Source organism: Erythrolamprus reginae, chromosome 1 (genome assembly GCF_031021105.1).
Source record: "Erythrolamprus reginae isolate rEryReg1 chromosome 1, rEryReg1.hap1, whole genome shotgun sequence".
NCBI classification, from domain to species: domain Eukaryota; kingdom Metazoa; phylum Chordata; class Lepidosauria; order Squamata; family Dipsadidae; genus Erythrolamprus; species Erythrolamprus reginae.
Genome location: NC_091950.1, coordinates 210220268 through 210243364, shown reverse-complemented (window position 1 = coordinate 210243364; position 23097 = coordinate 210220268). Strand labels below are relative to the sequence as shown.

General features: G+C 36.8%; 1 protein-coding gene across 2 annotated transcripts in view; it reads right to left on the bottom strand.

Moving 5' to 3' along the window:
• Positions 1–1162: 1162 nt before the first annotated feature.
• Positions 1163–23097, bottom strand: part of HECW2 (HECT, C2 and WW domain containing E3 ubiquitin protein ligase 2) — a 180073-nt gene continuing 158138 nt past the window's right edge. For both annotated transcript variants that reach the window (XM_070732126.1, XM_070732127.1), the window contains 8 exons: positions 19479–19631; positions 15404–15502; positions 14180–14309; positions 13142–13288; positions 11909–12023; positions 8534–8619; positions 6748–6860; positions 1163–2863 (listed from right to left, as the gene is read on the bottom strand). In XM_070732126.1, coding sequence (XP_070588227.1) covers positions 2752–2863; positions 6748–6860; positions 8534–8619; positions 11909–12023; positions 13142–13288; positions 14180–14309; positions 15404–15502; positions 19479–19631 — 955 coding nt within the window. In that variant the 3' untranslated portion in view covers positions 1163–2751. The remainder of the gene's footprint in view (positions 2864–6747; positions 6861–8533; positions 8620–11908; positions 12024–13141; positions 13289–14179; positions 14310–15403; positions 15503–19478; positions 19632–23097) is intronic.

The window sequence follows — 23097 nt, the reverse complement described above, 5'->3', positions numbered from 1 at the left end:
CATATTATGCCCTGGATTTCTGTCTAATAGAATCACTTTGTTCAAAATAATAGAGCTGGGTTTTGTTTTGTTTTTTAAAAAGGGTAATATAAGATATCGCATCTTACAACATTCAGATTTGTGCAATGGTTAATGTATCAGACTAAAAACTGGGAGACCACGAGTTCTAGTTCCACCTTAGGTACAAAGCCAGCTGGGTAACCTTGGGCCAGTTCCCCTCTCAGCCATAGGAAGTCAATATTGCATGTAACTCTGCAGTTAATACAGTTACATATTTGATATGGAAGAAATGGTGTGTGCAGTACTGTTTAATTAATATAAAATTATTTTTAGTCTTAATAAAACCTTGAATATACTCTTTCCCCCCCATGTCAAATAACTTGTTCAAATTTTTCTGGAGTAATAAGAAAAAGAATAGAGATTATTAGTATACAAAGTGAATATGTGAGTAGAACTAGGATACCAGCTTGGAAAAGAAAGGTTCCCCTGTATATAAGCAGAATTTTCCTACTCCCAAGGCAACAGGATCCCTTGCACCTATAGTCTTCAGGATTATAAATTCAGTTTTCAGTTTGTTAGCAAACTAACATAACACAAAACCTATGGGCATTTTTTTTTACCTTTTAAAATCTAAAATGATGCAACTAAATTCCTGAAACATGAATCATTCTGAGATTGGTTAGTTTGCCATTTGTAGAGAAAGTGCCTGATGGTGAAATACTGAATTATTTGCATGTGTTTTTTTTACCAATTTAGAAAAAGCAGAAACTGAGGTGTATTTAAGAAAAGTTATTTTCTTGGTTTTGAAGCCAACCATGATTTCCTCTCATTGCACTGGCTCAAACAGAACCAAAATCTTACTTAGGAAAGATGTAGAAATAGCCTCCATTTTGCATCACTGTAGCTAAACTAGATTTCAGGTGAGTGAAATCTAGCTTTTTTTCATAGCAATGACTAATTTTAAATGCATTTATCCCAGTCTGTTTCTGAGAGGCAGGAATGACAATGGCCTGAACATCATCCATGTTCATCAAGAAGTAAAGAAAGAAATTACGTACAGTATATTAATTATTGGTGATCACAAGAACCAGAGTAAAAGACCAGAGGAGAGCCCCCTTTCTCCTCTGCTATATAGGAAACTGGTCTTTCAGCACAGGAGATCTTTAAAAACAAGTTCAATCCCTTTTAATGTTTCTAAAATTAAGAGCTTATTTGACATGGTAAATTCATGCTTTCAGATAAACCATAGAAAAGTACTTCATTTTAAGAAACATTTATAAGAAAACTAATCAGTGAAAATGTGGGTTTAGAAAGATACTACAAACAATTTACATCTTGGAGACAGTTTGCTGTTAAATGTGAGAGTGACACAAAGTGGTTCATCCATTTAGATGCTAGTCCTCTTGTTTTTCCAGATCCATTGTAGTGCTTATAATAGTGCTGTACAAAAGTAAAAAAGCAGCAAAATATGAAACATTATGTACTGAGCTTTATCTGTATTCAGCTCTAATGAAATTAGTTAATGGGGGGATGGGGAAATAAGTGCATTTGAAATAAAATGCATATTACACATGATTACATGTAACAAGCTTTAAAAAATATTATTTAACTGTGCAGAATGCTGACATTAACTAGAATGTAACTGGGAAATAAAAATCATATTCTTTAAAGTATCTACCTCCTATAGATTTTGTATGAAGTAATCTAGTGATACATATTTTTTGTTATTTAATTCACAATATCCTTTTGACTTTGGTACATTCGGTGCAAAAAATAGCTTCAGGAATACCTTACCTTTATAAAAATAAAGGTGTGTGTTTGTGTGTGTGTGTGTACACCCCATCACCCACCCACCCCCACACACCTTGTGTGTAAAGAATTGAACACAAGAACTATTTGAGCATGGAAAAGTGAAAAGAACAAAAATGGTCTATTTTCTTATTTACACCCTAAGAAAATCAATATTATGAACTTATAAAAATAAACAAAAGTCACTGTGTAAGAGGCTTTCTTTTTCCTGATATGCTGTGATAAACTCACGTTAATTTTTTTAAAGCCTTCATGCAGTATAAAGAATAAAGTTAACCATTAATTTCTTACAATAGCTCTCCTTCTACTAAACATGATCTGCATATACAATTGTACAGGTTCTCCTAATTAAAAGTCTTTCTGTTCACATGATCTTTTGCTGCCAACTTTTCTTCATACCCTTGTTAAGCTGCAGAAAATAACTCTTCTTTGTGCTGTATCTTTGAAATGCAATAGATCACATGCAGGCACACATAGATTTAAGTATAGTATATATATATATAGCAAATTCTTGTATTGTGTAAGACATATAGTGTACCATTTGGAAATAACTCCTATTTGATTTTTTAAAAGTATTTTTACTTATCCTCTTACAATTTAGCAGCAAGCTAACCATCTTTGTATTTCATTGAACTCTGTTCAAACATTTTTATGAAATCCATTTTTGAGATACAGTATATTAGATTTTGCAGCCGTCTAATTGTTGCTAATCTCTTGTCATTTTTAAAAAATCCAACTAGGTTTTAAGTACTCATGAGAACAAGGCCACAACCCTTGCTCTAGAGTACTCATGCAGCTGTTACAGTTTTTCTCATTCATAAAATCCCATTCTTTCAATTGCACTGTACAATAGTTTTTATCTTTGCAACTTGCTGTAAGCATTTGTATATTTGGGAGGAATGATCCAGAAAAGTCCCAGATACTGGGTTAGACAGTTGTGTCTTATTCAAGACCAAATGTGCTCGTCTCTTCGACAGCTGTCAACAGCTTCTCACAGAGCATGGAGAACGATGGGTAAGGAGGAAGGTCAAGACGATTGAAACAAGTGTGAGCTCTGGGGAAAAATTGAGAGAAAGTTTTTATGACACCAAAAATCAAGTATGGAAAAGCTAAGAACAAGAACTTTTTCCCAAGCATACTCTAATTTAGAAGTTAATTTATTCCTAGATTAAAAGATGAATTGTAAACACATTTATTGTTATTTTTCTATCTCTCTGCCTAAAAGCACTATAAGGTTTCTAATTGTTTGTGCCAAAGCAGTAGCCAGTATGTAGTATATTTTTAACTTAGATTTTTAGAAACCTTCTACAATGTTCTTGCTTTTCAAAATTGCTGGGATGGGGAGGAGGAAAGGAAATACATCTTTAAATAAATTAAAATAAGATTAAAAAGGTAAAGCAGTCCTTGTGGATTTTATTCGCTAGTTGTTGCTGACTATAGTCAGCGGTGCTGATCTCCATTTGTCTTTGAGACATCACTGCCTTTGTGCCAGCGCTGTCCAAAGAATCGTTCATAGTCATGTGGCCAACATGATGTTACGAAGGCTGTTACCTTTCCACCAAAGTGGTTCCTATTTATCTACTCACATGTGCATGCTTTCGAACTGCTAGGTTGTGTGAAGCTGGGGAGAGGATAGGAGCTCATCCTGTCATATAGCACCTGGGTCTCAAATCTGGGCTGTCACCTTTATAGCCCATAAGCCAAGGATCTTAACTTCTGAGCCACCATACAGCCCCATTTAAAATAAGACTTTGCAAAATTTTCAAGATTACAAATCATAGCTTTTTAGCAGCATGCCAAAAGTCACTTTCAAACAGTGGAAGTTATCAGAACAAGAATAAAATTAGACATAATTTAATAGAGTCGCTACTACTGTATTAAAATAGATTGAAATTATTCATTTGGTGGGTCTTAAAACAGAGGCAATATTGTTAGAGCCAGTTCATTACTCTCCTATTTGTTATATTTCAGAATACCAAACCTGCAAATAAATTATCTCTATTACGACTTTGATATAGTACTTGAGTTCTCAGTAAGGAAGACAATAGTAAGAATTCTCCAGAGTTACATTATGCTTATTGATAATTCTCATTTTCCAATATGGTAACATACTTCTTTAGATAATAGAATTTTTCTATGACCATGTCAATTCACTTTCCTTTTAAAATAATTCATTCATTCTTAAGTTTCACCATAAAATGAAATTATTGTGGATACAAAACCCAATATAATCTGAGAAGTTTCATGCACAGAGATTAAAAATAATTACCCACAAAGAAGAAGGGACTAAACTGGATGAGATAAAGCAGCCTCACTGCTTGGTCTCACACCTGCCCATCTTCATCCTTATGAGTAAGGCTCATTCATGAAGACATACTCTCCCCCATTGTTTAGAAACATAGAAACATAGAAGTCTGACGCCAGAAAAAGACCTCATGGTCCATCTAGTCTGCCCTTATACTATTTTCTGTATTTTATCTTAGGATGGATATATATTTATCCCAGGCATGTTTAAATTCAGTTACTGTGTCTTTACCAACCATGTCTGCTGGAAGTTTGTTCCAAGGATCTACTACTCTTTCAGTAAAATAATATTTTCTCATGTTGCTTTTGATCTTTCCCCCAACTAACTTCAGATTGTGTCCCCTTGTTCTTGTGTTCACTTTCCTATTAAAAACACTTCCCTCCTGAACCTTATTTAATCCTTTAATATATTTAAATGTTTCGATCATGTCCCCCCTTTTCCTTCTGTCCTCCAGACTATAAAGATTGAGTTCATTAAGTCTTTCCTGATACGTTTTATGTTTAAGACCTTCCACCATTCTTGTAGCCTGTCTTTGGAGCCATTCAATTCTGTCAATATCTTTTTGTAGGTGAGGTCTCCAGAACTGAACACAGTATTCCAAATGTGGTCTCACCAGCATTCTATATAGCGGGATCATAATCTCCCTCTTCCTGCTTGTTATACCTCTAGCTATGCAGCCAAGCATCCTACTTGCTTTCCCTACCGCCTGACTGCACTGTCTCTCCCATTTTGAGACTGTCAGAAATCACTACCCCTAAATCCTTTTCTTCTGAAGTATTTGCTAACACCCTACATATTTCAGCATGGGTGGATCATTTGCCATCATGGCTCCAGTGAGCTCAAAGTGCAGGAAGATAAGGAAAAGGATCTATCCCAATTCTCTTTTCCTTTATATCTCAACTACAATAAGTTGAAAGTGAATAGTGCGCATAGGAGCAAAATTGGTTTCCCATGACAGTAAAGCTTGAGCTTTATTGACCTGAGAAAGGAAGACTATAACGTTAATGTGTCTCAGCAGAATATAAACTAAGAATGTACTGTATTTGCAACTGGAATCTCAGACAGGTTAGACGGTATTTTAAATCAGTCTCCAGTAACAAAGCAGCAGATTCTTTAAGGGCAATCTCTCTGCTTCCAAAAAAGCGGATGGTCAGTCAGTCAGTACTAGGAGGCATCTGGAATTTGTAAAATTGAGTGCTTGAAGAATTCTATATAAAAGTGCTATGGAACTGAAGAAAACTTTCTTTTCATCCAAAGCTGAGACAGGGAATCAAAGTACGTTTTCTTAAATGTTTATGATTAAGCTTATGTTTCATTTAAACATTCACACAAACAAAAGTGCTTACATTCTTTTAAATATTGTTAAATCATGCTAAAATTATGAGTCCAGGTCAGTAGCAAAATAAGGACATGTCAAAATTAAAAATTACTTAAATCTCTTTTCAAGCATTCGGTATGTTAACATTTATTATAATCTGCATGGAAAAATATCAGGCTGTTTTATTTCACCTATTCTCAGAAGTATTATTATTTCTCAATCTGAGAGGTAATGGGTATAAGTATAAGAGATTTTCCAGCACACTTTAGATTAACCACAATTTATATGTCGGGATATGACAAGCTGCTGTTAAGGAAAAACAGAAGCAAAAGTTTAGAGGCATGCCACAGGAAAGGGGATGAGAGAAAGAATCAGTCAAAGTCTTGCCACTACTTGGTAAAAAGAAAAAAAAATCCAGTGGTGCCTCAGAGGCTCACTGTTGCTTTCTGCTCAACATGTTACAGTATTTTGCAGAGCAGAATAGGATCTTTTGGGCTGACCCTGAACAGATATTAAAATTAGTAACTTAGAGGTAGAAGAGATTCAAGGACACAACTCTTGATAAACTAGTTTTTTTTACAGATATCAGAGAAGCAGTAATTAGAGCAGAAAAGCACCAACTATAATGTAAGGATGCAATCATCTTTTTTTCTTCTAAATCTTATGTTTCTTTCTCCTTGCTTGTGCATCCTGACAGACTGAGAGCCAGTTACTTCTCTGAGGAAGGAGAAGCTGATACTGTACACTCATATTATAATATAATCTTGGGTATGACTAGGCAACTGAAGCTCCACCCCTTTTTAACATATGTCATCACTGTGGAACACTTCTGATAAGAGATGTTACTGCTTCTGACTTTGGTGCTTCTAGCTCTCACCAGCTCTTATCAACTAAAAGCAGCATCTTCTGTTAAATACTAGTCTTATGGCTTTCCCCCCCACACATCATTAGGTTTTCAATACTTGCTCGAAGAGTCTGCTTTCCACTTCTTTTAACAAACATTCATTCCTTGACACAGACATATATTCTCCTCAGGACCATAATCAGGACAAGCAGAGCAGATATTATACATCCATAGGAAAAGACAAAGACAGGGGGGAAATGGGGCAGAAAGGAAGAGTGTTTTTTGGGGACAAAAATTAAATAAGAGTAGTTTTAAGCTTCACAATAAGCAAATCTGAGGAACTGGAAACAATTCTCCAATTCTCAATTCTCTTTTATTTAAAAATCCCTCAATTCTCTTTTATTTAAAAAAAACCCCAAAGTCTTCTACTTCCAGTGAATTTATTTTAAACATTCTTAAGAGTTACTTTACCTGGGCAGAGCAGTGATTTTGCCCCATTTTTCTACACAGAATCTTCTTGGTCCATTGCTTCCTCTCAAAGAAGCAAAACCTTCATAAGGAATACTGGATGTACCGGTAACAAACTGGAAAGTAACATAAAACACTGTAACTATTTATTATTGAAAAGGGTGATCTAATGTATAGTTATATTTTTATTTTCCATTTTTAAAAACATAGATGACATGCATTTTAGCTGAAAAATGATAAAATTTGTTTTAGAATTGTGTTAGTTTGTAGAAAGGACAATTGAGACAATGTATATAGGAAACAAACAGGCATTCAACTTTTGAAAGGAGATATAGTGTGCTAAATGTCACACGCTACAATCTTTTCAAGACTTTACTGAACCTGGTATGTTGGTGGAATATAGAGCACTAACCTACCCAAGCTTCATGCTCTGGGGTATCCAGAGCATGATACTATGGTCTTTCGAGACTGAAGGATGCCAAGGCAATAGAGCACTTCTGAACAAGCATACTGAGTACGCTATATGAGAGTTTTGGGGATTATCTCTACACCTGCCTCGTCCTGGTGCATGGACAGTTATTGCTTTCTGAAAATATTTCAATGAGGTAAGATAAAGGCAGATCAAGGTGGGGCAGTAGGAAACTAAGTTATATAGGTTTCTTGCTATTGACTATTAATATATTGGACGTTGAGGTCACAATATTAGCAAATAATAATCTGTATTTAATACAAAGCTTTCTTACTGCATCACTTCCTATTTTTTCAGTCTAGAAAAGTTGAATCAGAGGAAGGAAAAAATAAAATAAAATCAGGCTTCATGCTCCCTTCCTGACCCCAATTTGCTATAAACCCATCAGTGATTAGAAACATAGAAGACTGACGGCAGAAAAAGACCTCATGGTCCATCTAGTCTGCCCTTATACTATTTCCTGTATTTTATCTTACAATGGATATACAGTATGTTCATCCCAGGCATGTTTAAATTCAGTTACTGTGGATTTACCAACCACGTCTGCTGGAAGTTTGTTCCAAGGATCTACTACTCTTTCAGTAAAATAATATTTTCTCATGTTGCTTTTGATCTTTCCCCCAACTAACTTCAGATTGTGTCCCCTTGTTCTTGTGTTCACTTTCCTATTAAAAACACTTCCCTCCTGAACCTTATTTAACCCTTTAACATATTTAAATGTTTCGATCATGTCCCCCCTTTTCCTTCTGTTCTTCTTTCTTTGTGAATTAAAGAGAATGCAAAAACGGATTTTAAGGCACAGCATAAAATACAAAAAACAAAAGAATACATCTCTTTCATTCCATTTTGTTCTGATAGTGGGGGGTTTTGTTTGGAATTTTATTTGCAGACATCTGTTCCTTTGTTTAGTTTTCTTACTAATTTAAAAAATCTATAATCAAGCAGAAAATGTTATGCAAACCTAAATCTTTTGGGCAGATTCTGACATAGTGGTAGAATTTTCCTTAATTTTTATCAGGAAGGGCAGCAAGATAAAGCATGTAGACTTGTTTCATCCAGGAATTATAAATGGAAAAAATGTAGCAATGAATGTACCACTGATTTGCTCCCACCAATGCAACCTATTATTAAATATTTAAAACAGAAATCCCTACCCCCACCTAAAACTTACAATTGCTGTTTTCATATGAATGAATCAGGAAAGGAGTGAGAATTACTTATCAAGCCATTCAACAATTTCGAGATTCCAACTCTTCATTGTTTTTAATTAGCTTTTTATTATGTTGATGACAACTACAATAATGCTAACTGCAACCTTACTTGTAAAAGCCGTAACCGTTGCTCATTGTTGAATCTTTCCACAGCAGCCCAAAACCATCGAATTACAATATGATTATCATGGTATCCTGTTTAATAATAATTAAGAATATATTATTCAGGGCATTCTTGCTTTTAAAAAATAGTGAGAAAAAGTTAAGAAATGAGCAGATGTAGCCCCTAACATTTCCTAAATTAATCTATAGAATCTGATATCGTATCCATGGGATTAATTCTCTTTCCCTTGGTAGACTTTCAGGATGTAGTGTCATGTTTGGACATGAAACTTCACAAAAATGTACACAGGTTAAAACATGAGTTAAAAATTACTGATGATAGAAAAGTTGGATGAATGATGGATATACTATCTAAGGAGAATAAGCTAAAGTGACAGAAAAACAGCCTCAGGAAATAATGGGGGGATTGAATTCAAGGATTTAAACAACCTAAAATTAAAGTATGGCAAAGTAGTTTGGGATAATTCCTATAGTAGTATGTATCAAATCTACTTTTATTTACCAAAATATTTGAAAGTTTATAATAATATAAATTAGTAAAGTATTGAATAGAACATGGGAGATTACTGAAAGAATCCTCATATCAGAAGGTATCTCTTGAGTATCTATCTATCTATCTATCTATCTATCTATCTATCTATCTATCTATCTATCTATCTAATTTATATGCCGCCCAACTTCTCAAGGACTCTGTATATCAGTACAGTAATACCTCGTCTTACGAACAGAATTCGTTCCGTGACCAGGTTCGTAAGATGAAAAGTTCGTAAGACGAAGCAATTTTTCCCATAGGAATCAAATGTAAAAGCAAATAATGCGTGCAACCCCATCTCAAAATCACCCCTTTTGCCTTGTGCCGCTGGGAATCTCCGCCTCCGGACTTCCGTTGCCAGCCAAAGCGCGTGGATTCCCATGAGGCTCCCCTCACTGGGAATCCCCACCTCCAGGCTTCCGTTGCCAGCCAAAGCAGCGCCGGCAAAAATGAAGGGATTCCCTTCATTTCTGCCGGCGCTGCTTTGAATCCCAGTGAGGGGAGCCTCAGGGGAATCCCCGCGCTTCGGCTGACAACAGAAGTGTGGAGGCGGGGCATCCCAGGTTCGTAAGGTGAAAATAGTTCGTAAGAAGAAGCAAAAAAATCTTAAGCATCGGGTTCGTATCACGAAAAGTTCATATGAAGAGGGGTTCATAAGACGAGGTATCACTGTATATGAATTTTTAGCTAGTACTGTAGAACAGACTAACCACATGAAATGATAAGTTTTCCTCTGCTAGAAGTCGTCAAATACAGGCTGGATGGTTATCTATCAGAGGTCCTATGATAGAAAACCACTGAGTTAGGAATATTAATTGTTGACGTTTTTAATGTTCTTTTAATGCTGTAAGGTGTCCTGAAACACTTCATGGCGAAATGGGTAGCAAATAAATTTAATAATAAATCTGTTTAAAAAATACTCTATGAAGGGATTCCCAACCCCCAGGCTTTGGCGCACTACAAGGCCACGGTCTGTTCAAACTGAGCTGCAGGAAAGATGGGCAAGCATGTGCATGTGAAATTCCACTCTCATGAGCAGAGGGCATTTGTGTTCATGTGCAAAGCTCCATTAATGCAAATGGAAAGTGTGTGCATCTGCCACTTGCACAAATGGAGCTGTGCACACATATGCACGTCAGTGGTGGGTTGCTACAGGTTAACACTGGTTTGGTGAACTGGTGGCGGTGGTGGGAGGCTCCTCCTACTCACCTGAATGTCATTAAAATGCTCTGCGCATGTGCAGAATTGTTGCATGAGCACAAAGCGCACACTTTCATGCTCCCATTCCCGAACTGGTAGCAAAGGTAAGAGAAACCCACTACTGATGCATGTGTACCTATCACTCACATGTTCCCACTGGGACCAGCCATCAAGCTGGAAAGGTTGGGGACCACTGCTCTAGGGGAGCCTCCAGATTGAATTAGATTATCTCTACAGTACTTTCAAACTCTATGGTTTTATGATTTAATATTTCCAAATATTATATAGATATATAAATACATAGATGAAGATTCCAAGAATTATATACAACATACTCCTCCTTCCCAAGCAAAGATATTTTGGACCTACCGTATTCTTTGTAGTATAAGACGCATAGGAGTATAATATGCAGCTTAGTTTTGGGGGAAGAAAATAGGGGGGGGGGAATCTACCTACCAGGTATTCATCTGGCTAGTGTCCTTACTCTGTTCAGATTCAGCACATTATTTTATTCCCTGGTTAGGGCTGAAAAAGCCTTTTTAGAAAGTAGGAATGAAAACAACCCTGCAAAGACTTAAGGCAGGAAAAACTGCTTCAGAGGGAGTAGGAATAAAAAAAAAAACAGCAAGCCAGGAAGATTGTTAGCACGGTGTTAGGGCTAAAAAACATTTTTCAGGGGGAGCAGGAATGAAAACAAGCTTGCAAAGATTCAGGGCTGGAAAAGAACCTTCTACAGAAGGAATAGGAAGCTAGGAAAATCGTTAGTACCTAGTTAGGGCTGGGAAAAAAGCTTTAAAAAGCATGCATCTTATACTCTGAAAAATACGGTATGTTTTTTGAACGTTGATCTAAATCACAAATACATATATGCTACATGGGAAGACATTTTTGTAATAGTAATGCAAGGGAACATATAAAAGAAAAGAAAATATACCCTATGAAATCACTTTTAAAGTAAAATATATTTAAAATCCTACTGCACCCAAGAAACCTATTTGAATCCCAATATGTTTACATTCATTTATAAACATGGATGTATCCACGTTTTAATTTATTTTATTTAAATTATGGTGTGTGTCTGCACCAACAACATTTTACAAAAGATCTCAGCACATTGTATAAACATGTTTCAATTTGCTTCCAGAATTAAAGTCCAAATACCAATTAATTTTAACTGTCATAGAAACTTCTGTGAAGAGTCTTATTTCATTGATAAGCTAAATACTAGTGTACTTCATATCTTAGACTAGGAGTGTCAAACTCATGATATCCGAGCAGTGTCACATGACATAGCGGGACTTGAAAAACTGGGCATGGGCCGCACGTTTGACAGCCCTGTCTTACGCTAACTTACTTGATCTCACATATTGCTAATTGTGCTGTGTTTGATTTTACCTCTTTTATCAAATGAAAGGATTGCCAACTCCAAAACGAGAAAATCCAAAAATGTCTGAAAACTTAAAATAAGACCATATGTTTGTAAAATTGCACTGCAAATTTAATAATTTTTTGGATTCATCTAAAATAAAAAAACATACTAAACAATCACACTTTTACTTAAATCAATTTATCATCACTTAGATTAACTACAGCCAACAACATATGTATGTATATTTTAGAAGGTGTCACCTCCTCTATATTCAGTGTTATTCCTCCAGTCACTTAAGTCAATTTCTGCAGTGCCAGCAATAACCAATTCTAGTTCTCTTGCATCAAATACAGACACCAGTCTAGCATCAACCACCTAGGAGAGAATATACATTTAATATGCATCCTTTGCTGTTTTTATTTCTGCCAATTATTATATAAGGTCCATAATTCACAATACTGCAATTTTTGGTGCAACGTTTAGATATTGCCACTAAATTTGAAAGAAAAGCATTTCCTTCATTATCTAGTACAGTATATTTTTAAAATATAAGCAGAGCATTAGAAGGTATATTCATACCCAAAATAATATATGGAAATATCTCCAAGCAGTGCATTCTCGAAATAAAATTTTAGATGCTCCAGCAGATTTTGTTTCACTGAAGTTAGACCGATACACCCAGAAATCACTATCAGTATATATACTGTATACTAGCAGGAATTCTGATTCTTGAGCCTAATGTTGATTTACTGCCAGAAATATACAATAAGCTTTTTCTTGTAGTAATATTTCCTAGCTAGAACACAGGCGTCAAACTTGCAGCATCACATTGTCGTCAGGTGATGTTTCATGACATTTTTCCCTTTCGCAGAGCTGAGGTTGGCCTGGCCTTTGCATTACGTATCCAGCCCACAGGTTGCCAGTTTGACACCCCTGGTCTAGAAAGTCACACCAATGGAATAATTAGCTCATTACTGTTAATATTGACTGATGATAGTTCTTCAGGATAGTTCAACCAGACATTTTTCAAGCACTATTTGGAAATAAAGGATTGAATGATGGAACCCTGTTGCATGAAAAACATTTGCTCTGCGCTTAAGAAATAGGTTCTCCAATCAGGCAGCTTGTGCCCCATCTGAGTGACTTGGGGGGTAGGAGTTGAACTGGGGAACAATTGAAAGTCTAGGTAAACATGCACAACTTCAAAATGCAGCATAATTGTTCTCTGTCAACACTAACTGGTTACCATCTTCATGAGTAGAGATTATCACATTATTACAGGTGAGTCTAGTGACTTTGGTTATTACATTATTACAGGTGAATCTAATGACAAATCCTGAATGGAACAACTTCAGAGGCAATACAGTGGCTCCCAAAATGATTTAAACAGTTGCAGGATAGGAAATAATTATGAGTCATAGATAATCCTAATACATGCCAAATGCTCTAGGCACTTACTGCATGCAATATATGAAAACAGATTTATTTTTTACCTCGTAAAAACCACGTACTAAACTTTCTGTCTGCTGCACCACACCTCTCTCAATTCTCCATTTCACCATTCTTTCTATATATTCCTTCTTGTTCTTTTCTGTGACAGGGATGTTGGCACCTCCAGGTTTTAATTCCCTTTCAGTAATCTTAAAAGCAAATTACCACCAATATATTATAAAGCAGGATCTATTGCAAAGAGAAATGTTAATGTATCAAAGTGGTACTAATTCCCCAAATGACTGATAAAAATCCTTCTGAAGTGGTCAAATTTGGTCAATATTTTATCTTTGGAGTTAATGGCATCAAGTACAAAACTTGAAAGCATCAAAAGCGGAAATACAAAGAGGGCATTCTAGAAAAGGGATTTTAGCGGCATTTCCTAATGTACATATTAGAACAAGAAATCATGTATAATGAAGAGTTCTTATCCCAGGAGATTTAAAGCATAGTATAACATCTGGATACCGGATGCTTGCCAGCATTGCTATCTGTAGGAAACAGCTTCCACCCACCACCCATCCCCATACTCCAAATTGTCTCTATTTTGGAATGACCTTGATTATAGCACTGAAGGCTCCTTTTCCTGGAAGACTTCTGGATCTACACTGAATTGACCCCATCAGGAGCAGTAATTTATCCCAATTACTGTTTGATTCCATACATACACAGCTGGACACACTTAGATTTGGTTTTTGTTTAGGTACCAATTATGGTCATAAACTGAGGACTACCTTTATTCTATAGTTTTAAATAGTGGCTTTTAGCCAAATAAGCAATGTACCAAATCAATATGTAAATGACATCTTATCTGGAGGTTTTGGTGTTCTCTGAGCTTAGCTGTATCCTTGCAGATGTTTGTAAGCAAACAGCAAAGCTTGGCGAATATCAGGAACAATTTAGTTCAACCCTACACTTCTATATTCTCTTCTATTGAAAACATTATCTTGAAGCAACATGATCCAGGAAGAGAATTAGAAGCATTGTAAAAATAAGTACCACACAACTGCTTTTGAAAAAAAGAAAAAGATTGCCCACACCTGTCCAAAGACTTCTTCATTTACAGTGAATGTGAGATCTAGAATATCATGTATATCATTGTCTTTCATCCATTGTAGACTTTGGTGAAATTCTTCATCAAGATATTCCAGATCACTTAAGTCACACGATCTATAATAAATAGATTATAATTAGAGGATCAACAATGACCCAGATTATGTTGATGTATATAAATAAAGAGTAGATAATTATGTGCTACCAAGTCTGTTTCAACCCTATTTAATAACCACATATGGATTTCTTCAATGGTCTATCCATGGTGGGAGTTTTTAGTAAAATATAGCTGTTGTTTACCACTCCTTTCTCCTGTGTAATATGAAATTTTTGCCTTTACCACTAAAGAGATATTCTGCCTCCAACATCTTCATATGTTACTGCTGCCCAATACCAGAGCCTTTTTGCTTTGACTAGTCACTAGACAGTTGAGATGATTCATACCTTGAATGACTATGCTGGGATTGCATACTCTTTTGCATACTCCCAGCATTATTTATTCAACCCTCTTAGGAACAACCTCACACCACCTTGGAGGCAGCATAGCAAGACTAGAGCAGAGTAGGTAGGTTAGTCATTCAATAATAAGGAGAACAAAGAAGGAAATCTGTACAAATATTACTGCTGGAAGTTTTTATGTTAAGTCTTCTTTCATATATATGCATACATGTTCATTCATTCATTCATTGGCACATCTTAAAATCCTAAATAAAAATTCTAAGCTTATCAATAAAACAATCATTTCCATTTTACTGGGAAAGTATTATTTCATTTTTTTTTCACCTTTCAGTAGCAATTAATGGGAAATACATTTAATTAATCCAATAATTAATCAGCAACTGGAATATCGTAGAACTACAGAGCTACATGATGCTAAATATGGATACGTTGCAAACTATCTGCTCAAAATTTATACATCAGAACATGTATCTTTGAATTTAGTTCATCCCCTAATGATTCCTAAAGCAAAAAGGACAAATTTATAAAAAATAAGAAAACAGAAAGATATTTATTTCTACCTCCAAAATAGTTTTTTTGATCAGCACATTAAGTGTAAATGTAGTCTGTGATTTTTTAAAAAAAACTTGTAATATTATTGAATAGACATAAAACAGTTTATTACAGATATAGCTTACATCCAGATGTGTCTTCTGTAAATAAAAATACTTTCTTTCCATATAAGAATAACCCTGTCAAATTTCTCTACTCACATTCTGAGAAGGGCTTTATAAAATGGTCGGGTAAAGAAGGCATCTAATAAATATTGATGAATCAAAGCAAGACCAAGGATTCGACCACTAAATCTGAACCTACAAAGAAATTAGAGTACAGTTTAGATTTATATTTCATTATTTATTTTATTTATTTATTCAATTTTTATGCCACCCTACTCCTTAGACTCAGGGCGGCTTACAACATGTTAGCAATAGCACTTTTTTAACAGAGCTAGGCTATTGCCCCCACAATCCAGGTCCTCATTTTACCCATCTCGGAAGGATGGAAGTCTGAGTCAACCTTGAGCCGGTGATGAGATTTGAACCACTGACCTTCAGATCTACAAGTCAGCTTCAGTGGCCTGCAGTACAGCACTCCACCTGCTGCGCCACCCCAGCTCATTTCATTCCATATATGCTAGTTCAGTAAGTAGCTTTGACACTGTTATCCATGTCCAAAATGTAGCTTTTGTATTATATTTTCACAAGATCATCATTTAAAAAAGATATTGCCATTAGTTCATATTTAAAGGATTTATCATTAAATAAAATTATCAAAAATATTTTCCCTTTGAGATATAAATAGAATGAAGATGCTATGGTTATCATTTCACGTGGAAGGCAAATATTATGTTTTTCCTGGTAAATGTTTCCTTAATTTTTGTCAATCAGTAAAAATTATAGGCAACATAAAATTGACACAGTAACAAACTGGGAATCAATGCAATTCCTTCAGAACATGAACAAACTATGTTTTGGAACTGTAACTCCCAGAATTCCTAGGCTGCAAGGCAGCTGCAATCCTACCTTATCTGGAGAACACTAGATTGAGGAAAACCGGTGTATAATTTATTTGTAGGTAAGCTGCCCCTATCAACAACCTACTAGCAACATTTTGCCCCAGACGCAACTTGAGAATGAATCTCAAGGACAGTCCCATGTAAAATACGTTGTAATAGTGAAACCTGATTTTACCAGCATATATAATATTATGAAGGCTCTCCCTCTAAAGAAGAGTCCTATTGGAGAACCAGGCAAAGCTAAAAATAATAATAATAATAATAATAATAATAATAATAATAATATGGAAATCCTTGTTATAGAGGCCACCTGTATTCCATTCATAATATGACAGGAAGAATATACCCAAATTAACCAGATGTTTGTTAGAGGGTATGCAAGACTATTCTTCAGAACAGGCAACCTGCCTAATTCCCAGACAAGGAAATTGTCCTAATCACAGAGCTTCTATATTATTAGGATTCAGCTACTGTTTACTGGCTCTCATCCAGCTCATTACAGCATCCAGACAAGAGATTCGTCATCTCTCCTGATTTGGAGAGCTAGAGCTGAGTGTGTTTGTGAACTGATGAAAACCAATCAAAAACTTCAATCCCTCCAATGGTTCCATAAAGACAACAACCTACAGTCATGAAATATATGGTGAAAAATACATCAATGATAAATTTTCTTGACATATATTATGTTCTGTAATCCTTGAGAACAGCAATGTTTTGTCATATAAGAAATTGGGCCACTGTTTTGTGCCCCCTTTCATTCACTTTTTTTTTTGTATTCACATAAAGAACTCAGACTAATGAGATGCAGTAAACACTGTTTGCAATCTCTTTCTGGCTGACTTGACTCTGCCTGTAACGTTTAATGTTATTTTGAATTTTATCCTCTAAGAATTGACAGACTAGGTAACTGTTTTCCTTTTTTATAGAAACATGGATACCTTAAGAGATGGTAAAAACACAGAGCCACAAAGTAGTTTTACTATGTAGAAATATTTAATGTGAGAGAAGTGGGGGAAAGATTATTGTACATCTTACTGAATTAGACAGATTTTTTTTTTAAAAAAAAAGCAGACTCCAAAACAAAAAAAACCTAGAAGAGTAATTGATTTTATGCCTTGACAGGGCTGAACTTTTGATACTTAGGAGGCAACAGAGCTCTGAAAGAGTTCACTCATGCCTAGCCCCAGTGTTAGCTGCTTATGTTGAAAGGGAATGATATCCATGATTTTTTTGGTCCACCTGACGCTGGAGAGGCAGGAGGGGAGGTGGCACCTATCTCTGGGGTGGCAGAGGGTCAAAACATTCCAGTGCTGCTGGGGAGAGGCAGATATGGCGGGAGCCACGGAGCTAGCCGTTCCAGGGGAAGGAGAGATCACTGCTTAACAGCGATTCCTTGTTCCGGTTCCGTGAGCTCAACCCAGGGTGCTGGTGATGAGTGTAATTCTGGCCCTGGGCCCAGGCTGCTGCTACTCAATGCCAGGTCGGTGGTAAATAAAGCTCTCCTCATCCGGGATTTGATCTGGGGTGTGACTGAGACCTGGCTAGGCCCAGAGGGGGGAGTTCCTCTCTCTGAAATTTGCCCAGCTGGGTTTCAGGTATGGCATCAACCTCGAAGGTGGTGGCACTCCAACTCCAGCGGTTCTTGGAAGAAGCTGATTGTCTAGGCCCTCAACACTCAGGATTCAGGCCCGCTATAGCATGGAAACTGCTTTGGTCGCATTGATGGATGATCTCTGGCGGGCCCGGGACAGAGGTTTATCCCCTGTCCTGGTGCTTCTTGACCTCTCAGCGGCTTTCGATACCATCGACCATGGCATCCTTCTGCACCAGCTGGAGGGGTTGGGAGTGGGAGGCACTGTTCTCCAGTGTTTCTCCTCCTACCTCTCTGGTCGGTCGCAGTCGGTGTTAGTGGGGGGTCAGAGGTCGACCTCTAGGTTACTCCCTTGTGGGGTGCCTCAGGGGTCGGTCCTCTCCCCCCTGCTATTCAATATCTACATGAAACCGCTGGGTGAGATCATCCAGGGGCATGGGGTGAGTTATCATAAGTATGCTGATGATACCCAGATGTACATCTCCACCCCATGTCCAGTCAACGAAGCAGTGGAAGTGATGTGCCGGTGCCTGGAGTCTGTTAGGGTCTGGATGGGTGTCAACAGACTCAAGCTCAACCCGGATAACACAGAGTGGCTGTGGGTTCTGCCTCCCAGGGACAATTCTATCTGTCCGTCCATAACCCTGGGGGGGGGAATTATTGACCCCCTCAGAGAGGGTACGCAACTTGGGCGTCCTCCTCGATCCACAGCTCACATTAGAGAACCATCTTTCAGCTGTGGCGAGGGGGACATTTGCCCAGGTTCGCCTGGTGCACCAGTTGCGGCCCTATCTGGATCGGGAGTCACTGCTCACAATCACTCATGCACTCATCACCTCGAGGTTTGACTACTGTAATGCTCTCTACATGGGGCTACTTTTGAAAAGTGTTCAGAAACTTCAGATCGTGCAGAATGCAGCTGCGAGAGCAATCATGGGCTTCCCCAGGTATGCCCATGTTACACCAACGCTCCACAGTCTGCATTGGTTGCCGATCAGTTTCCGGTCACAATTCAAAGTGTTGGTTATGACCTATAAAGCCCTTCATGGCATCGGACCAGAATATCTCCAGGACCGCCTTCTGCCACACGAATCCCAGTGACCGATTAGGTCCCACAGAGTTGGCCTTCTCCAGGCCCCGTCGACTAAACAATGTCGTTTGGCGGGACCGAGGGGAAGAACTTTCTCTGTGGCAGCCCCGACCCTCTGGAACCAGCTCCCCCCAGAGATTAGAACTGCCCCCACCCTCCTTGCCTTTCATAAACTTCTTAAAACCCACCTCTGCCGTCAGGCATGGGGGAATTGAGACATATCCCCCGGGCCTATACAGTTTATACATGGTATGTTTGTGTGTATGTTTGCTCTTAATAATGGGGTTTTTAGTGTTTTTTAAATTATTAGATTTGTTTTACATTGTCTTTATTATTACTGTGACCCGCTCCGAGTCTACGGAGAGGGGCGGCATACAAATCTAATAAATGAATGAATGAATAAATAAATAAATAAATAAATAGTATACCATGAAAGATTTAAGGATTCTATTCCAACACCTTGCGATCTATTATTTGAAAAGAGAGATATATCTGATTTACCTTATCTGGATCTTTCATAGTAAGTGAGCAAGTAGAACACAACCTATGCTCTATAAAAATAACAATATTTCTGTGATACAGCATTCTTACCATTCATGGTGATTGTCGACAAAAGCAGACATTGGACTAATTTGTACAGTGTATGTGTCGTTGGCTGAATATTCAAATAAACCATAGTATGGGTTGAAGAGTTCTCTTGATACCAGGAAAAAAAACTCTCTTGAAGGTCCACTGTAGTCCAGTCTTAAAAACAACAAAATATAAAGGGATACTATACAAATGTATTTTTAAAGAGAAAATTAAAAATACAGAAATATTTTCCATTCATTCCCCCCCCACACACACACACTCAACAATTTCAAATCCTTTCAATCATCTCTGTGTAGCTTCTGAACATTTCATTTAACAGCCATTTACACTGCTTTTAATATTACTAAGCTAGTTAATAGTACACTACCTTAGCAACATTCAAAGCACTGATTTTTATTTCTGAATGTATGAAAATGTAGATTTATTATTTTGCATCCACCCAGACATAATTGTATCTCTGATTCAAAGGCACAGATTATGCAAATTTCCCTATTAAATAGCTTGCAATATACCCAATGAGTAATCTATAAGCAAGCCATTACCATAGAGAGCAAGTGATGGACAAGTATGTATAACAACATATTTGATGTTTTCTGCTCTTATGATAGGGACATCTTTTGATGAGATGATGCTCTGGACATAATGTTTCAAATAGAAATTTTTACCAATATTTCTTAAGTAATTTTTAATGTGAAAAATAAAATGTTTGATCATCTCATGCACTCTGGTTAAAAGTGGTGAGGGGGAGCACATCTTATCTAAATGATATGTATTTTTTTGGTATTTCAAAACCAATATCTTATTATTACATCTTTTTCCATTGGGAATAATCCAAACTTACTTTGAGCTCTTACGTTTCTGTTTTATAATTTTCTTTCTTTGGAGTATTGTACTTTTATTAAAAGAATTACAATTCATTTAGTATGTTTGCTTATAATGGCCAATCATTGTGGATGGTTAGAAATTAAACAAAACTCATTTCCCAGATGAGAGTTAAGTGGATATTTATTGAAGAAATCATCTGTCACTGTTTGAACAGCAGGAATGAAGCCATTCTTTGTGGACTTGCATTTAAATAAGATTCAATGAATACTTTCAAATAAGCCATACTCTGCACACAGTTTGGTCCTTGCTTTGTTTTTTTTTTACTGCAATCATCAAGGAGAGTCCTAATTCATGCAAATATGATGCTACCCCCCCCTCCTGTTCTATGCATGGCTTCGGTATTTATCCAAGACTCCCCATACCCAATTCTTGAAATAATATTCTCTTTTATTTATTTTTCACACAAACTTAAATATATTAATCTTTAGCAAGGTAAATGCAAGCAGCAAGAATAATTACAGTTTTCTATCAGCTTGAGAACTCAATCTTTCTGGGAAGCATTCCAACATTCCATTCTCGGAGGTCTCAGAGATTATAAGGCTATAAATCACCGCTGAGGGTCACTTAACTCACCAGACTTCATAACAAATACAGCCAGGCAGTTTCTAGCTCACTTGGAAAGGCACAGCTCGGGTTTTTTACTCTTTTGTTCCAGAACGCCACAAAATCTCCACCATTCTTTTGATCAACGTTGTCAGACCACACCTTCACTTCCTACTGTAACTTGGAAGTGACCTCATAATATCCATAGATCTACTAATGTGGATTAATACTACTTTTTACCTTGGATTTCTTCTCGTCTTTTGGCTAACCTACTATATCTTGGGTCAATCCATTCATCTCCTGATACATCTCCATCACTATCTGACAGGGACCAACTTCCCATTGTAACATCAGCCCTTTCTGGCACTCCCAAATCACTATCTGCCTCACTCCTGGCTTCCCTTTCCTCTGACAGCCTCCCTAACCCAGGATAACCTGAGAGACTTGGGTCATTGTCCTCAGAATCAGGCATGTTCTGAGGCGGACAAGGATCACTCACAACACCTCACCCCACCCCTGTCAAAAAGAATTACTGGCCTTCAGAAGCTGAAAAATTGGAAATCTCACATAGCAATTCTATTAGTAACACGAAGGCTGTGACATCAGCAATTACTGCATCCACAAAAACGCCGCAATAGTTCATAATATCTATGATTTATACTCATTGTATTTCTAGTTAGAAAAACACAGAATAATATTTAAAATCCAAATTCTCCTAAGGTAGTTACTAAACAAAATTATACATGGCCAAAATAATTATTGTAGAATCCGAACTACTAATAGTCAAGCCAAATTGGCAGTAGATAAGAGCCAATAGAATTCAAGGAGCACTGGATTTAGATCTCCTATGTGCACGAAGGAACTCCAAACTGATGGTTTCCTTGACCCCTCTTTTCGGCTCAGTCTGGTCATCTCCTACAATTGATGAGCAATTTGAAATTTCAGAAGAGGTCAATGAAGAGTTTGGGGATCCCTGCTTTATGTTATACACAGAATCACACAGAGACATTGATGTTTCCTACACTATTACTATTAAAATGTTTTCTCTATACTATATATTATTGCTATTACAATTGCCAATGTAGTGTGCTCGATACTATTACTAGTTATATATAAACGCTTCCTTCTGTTCTATCTCTTTTCCTCTCTCTGGGATTTGTGGCAGACTGTGTTTTCCATTGTTGGGCTCCTATACTTATTTTTCCTCTGGACCATCTAGTCCTTCTGAAGGGAAAAAAAAATAGCTGCCATAATAAATAGGTGCAAATTGATAAAAGTTATGAAGTTTGTGGCAGAAAGGAATTTTACGGAGTTAATTTTATATTGGTATATTCGTTTGTTTACATCCCACTTTTTGGTCCAGAAGAAGATTATATAAAATTCAAAATGGTATTATATAGTACTACATAGTATTTTTCAGGGCACCAGCCCAGGTTTGAGATCTGACTGCACACAATGGGGCTGAGCTCCCATTACTTGCCCCAGCTCCTACCATCCAAGCAGTTTGAAAGCGAGTAGATTAAGCAAGTAGGTACCACTTCGGTGGGAAGGTAACAGCCTTGCGTTTGTCTTTGGCATATAGCTATGCTGGCCACATGACCATGGAAATTATCTTTGAGTAATCCCTCGGCCAAGAATCAGAGATGAGCTCTGTGCTCTAGAATCGGATATGACTTACAGGGAAACCTTAATCATTTTTTAATCTTATATTATTTATAGAAACATAGAACATAAAAAACTGACAGCAGGAAAAGACCTAGGGTTCCATCAAGTCTGTCATTTATCTTCTTTATGTGTTTTTGTTTTCTTATTTATTAGTTTTATTTTATTATTTATTTATGTTGGATGATAGACACGCTTAAACTCAGCTATTGATTTATGTATTTGTAATTGAGATTTTCTATATTTTTAACTGACCTTGACTGCATTTGTGGAAATTTTTCTCAATCGCTATAAATTCTGTAAAAATATTTATGGGAAGAGGGAAATCCTATTCTTATAAAAGTTTCTTGACAATATTTTCAAAAGGTTTGTTGCGATTCAGCCTGTTTTACATTTTGCTTACATTGTTTATGGATATACTGTATATCTTGTAATCAATCAAGCACAAACGTATTAGGGGTGAAACACTAATTCAAAACAATTATTTTTTTTGAGGGAAGTACTGGTTGCTTTGTACAGTTTTTTTAGT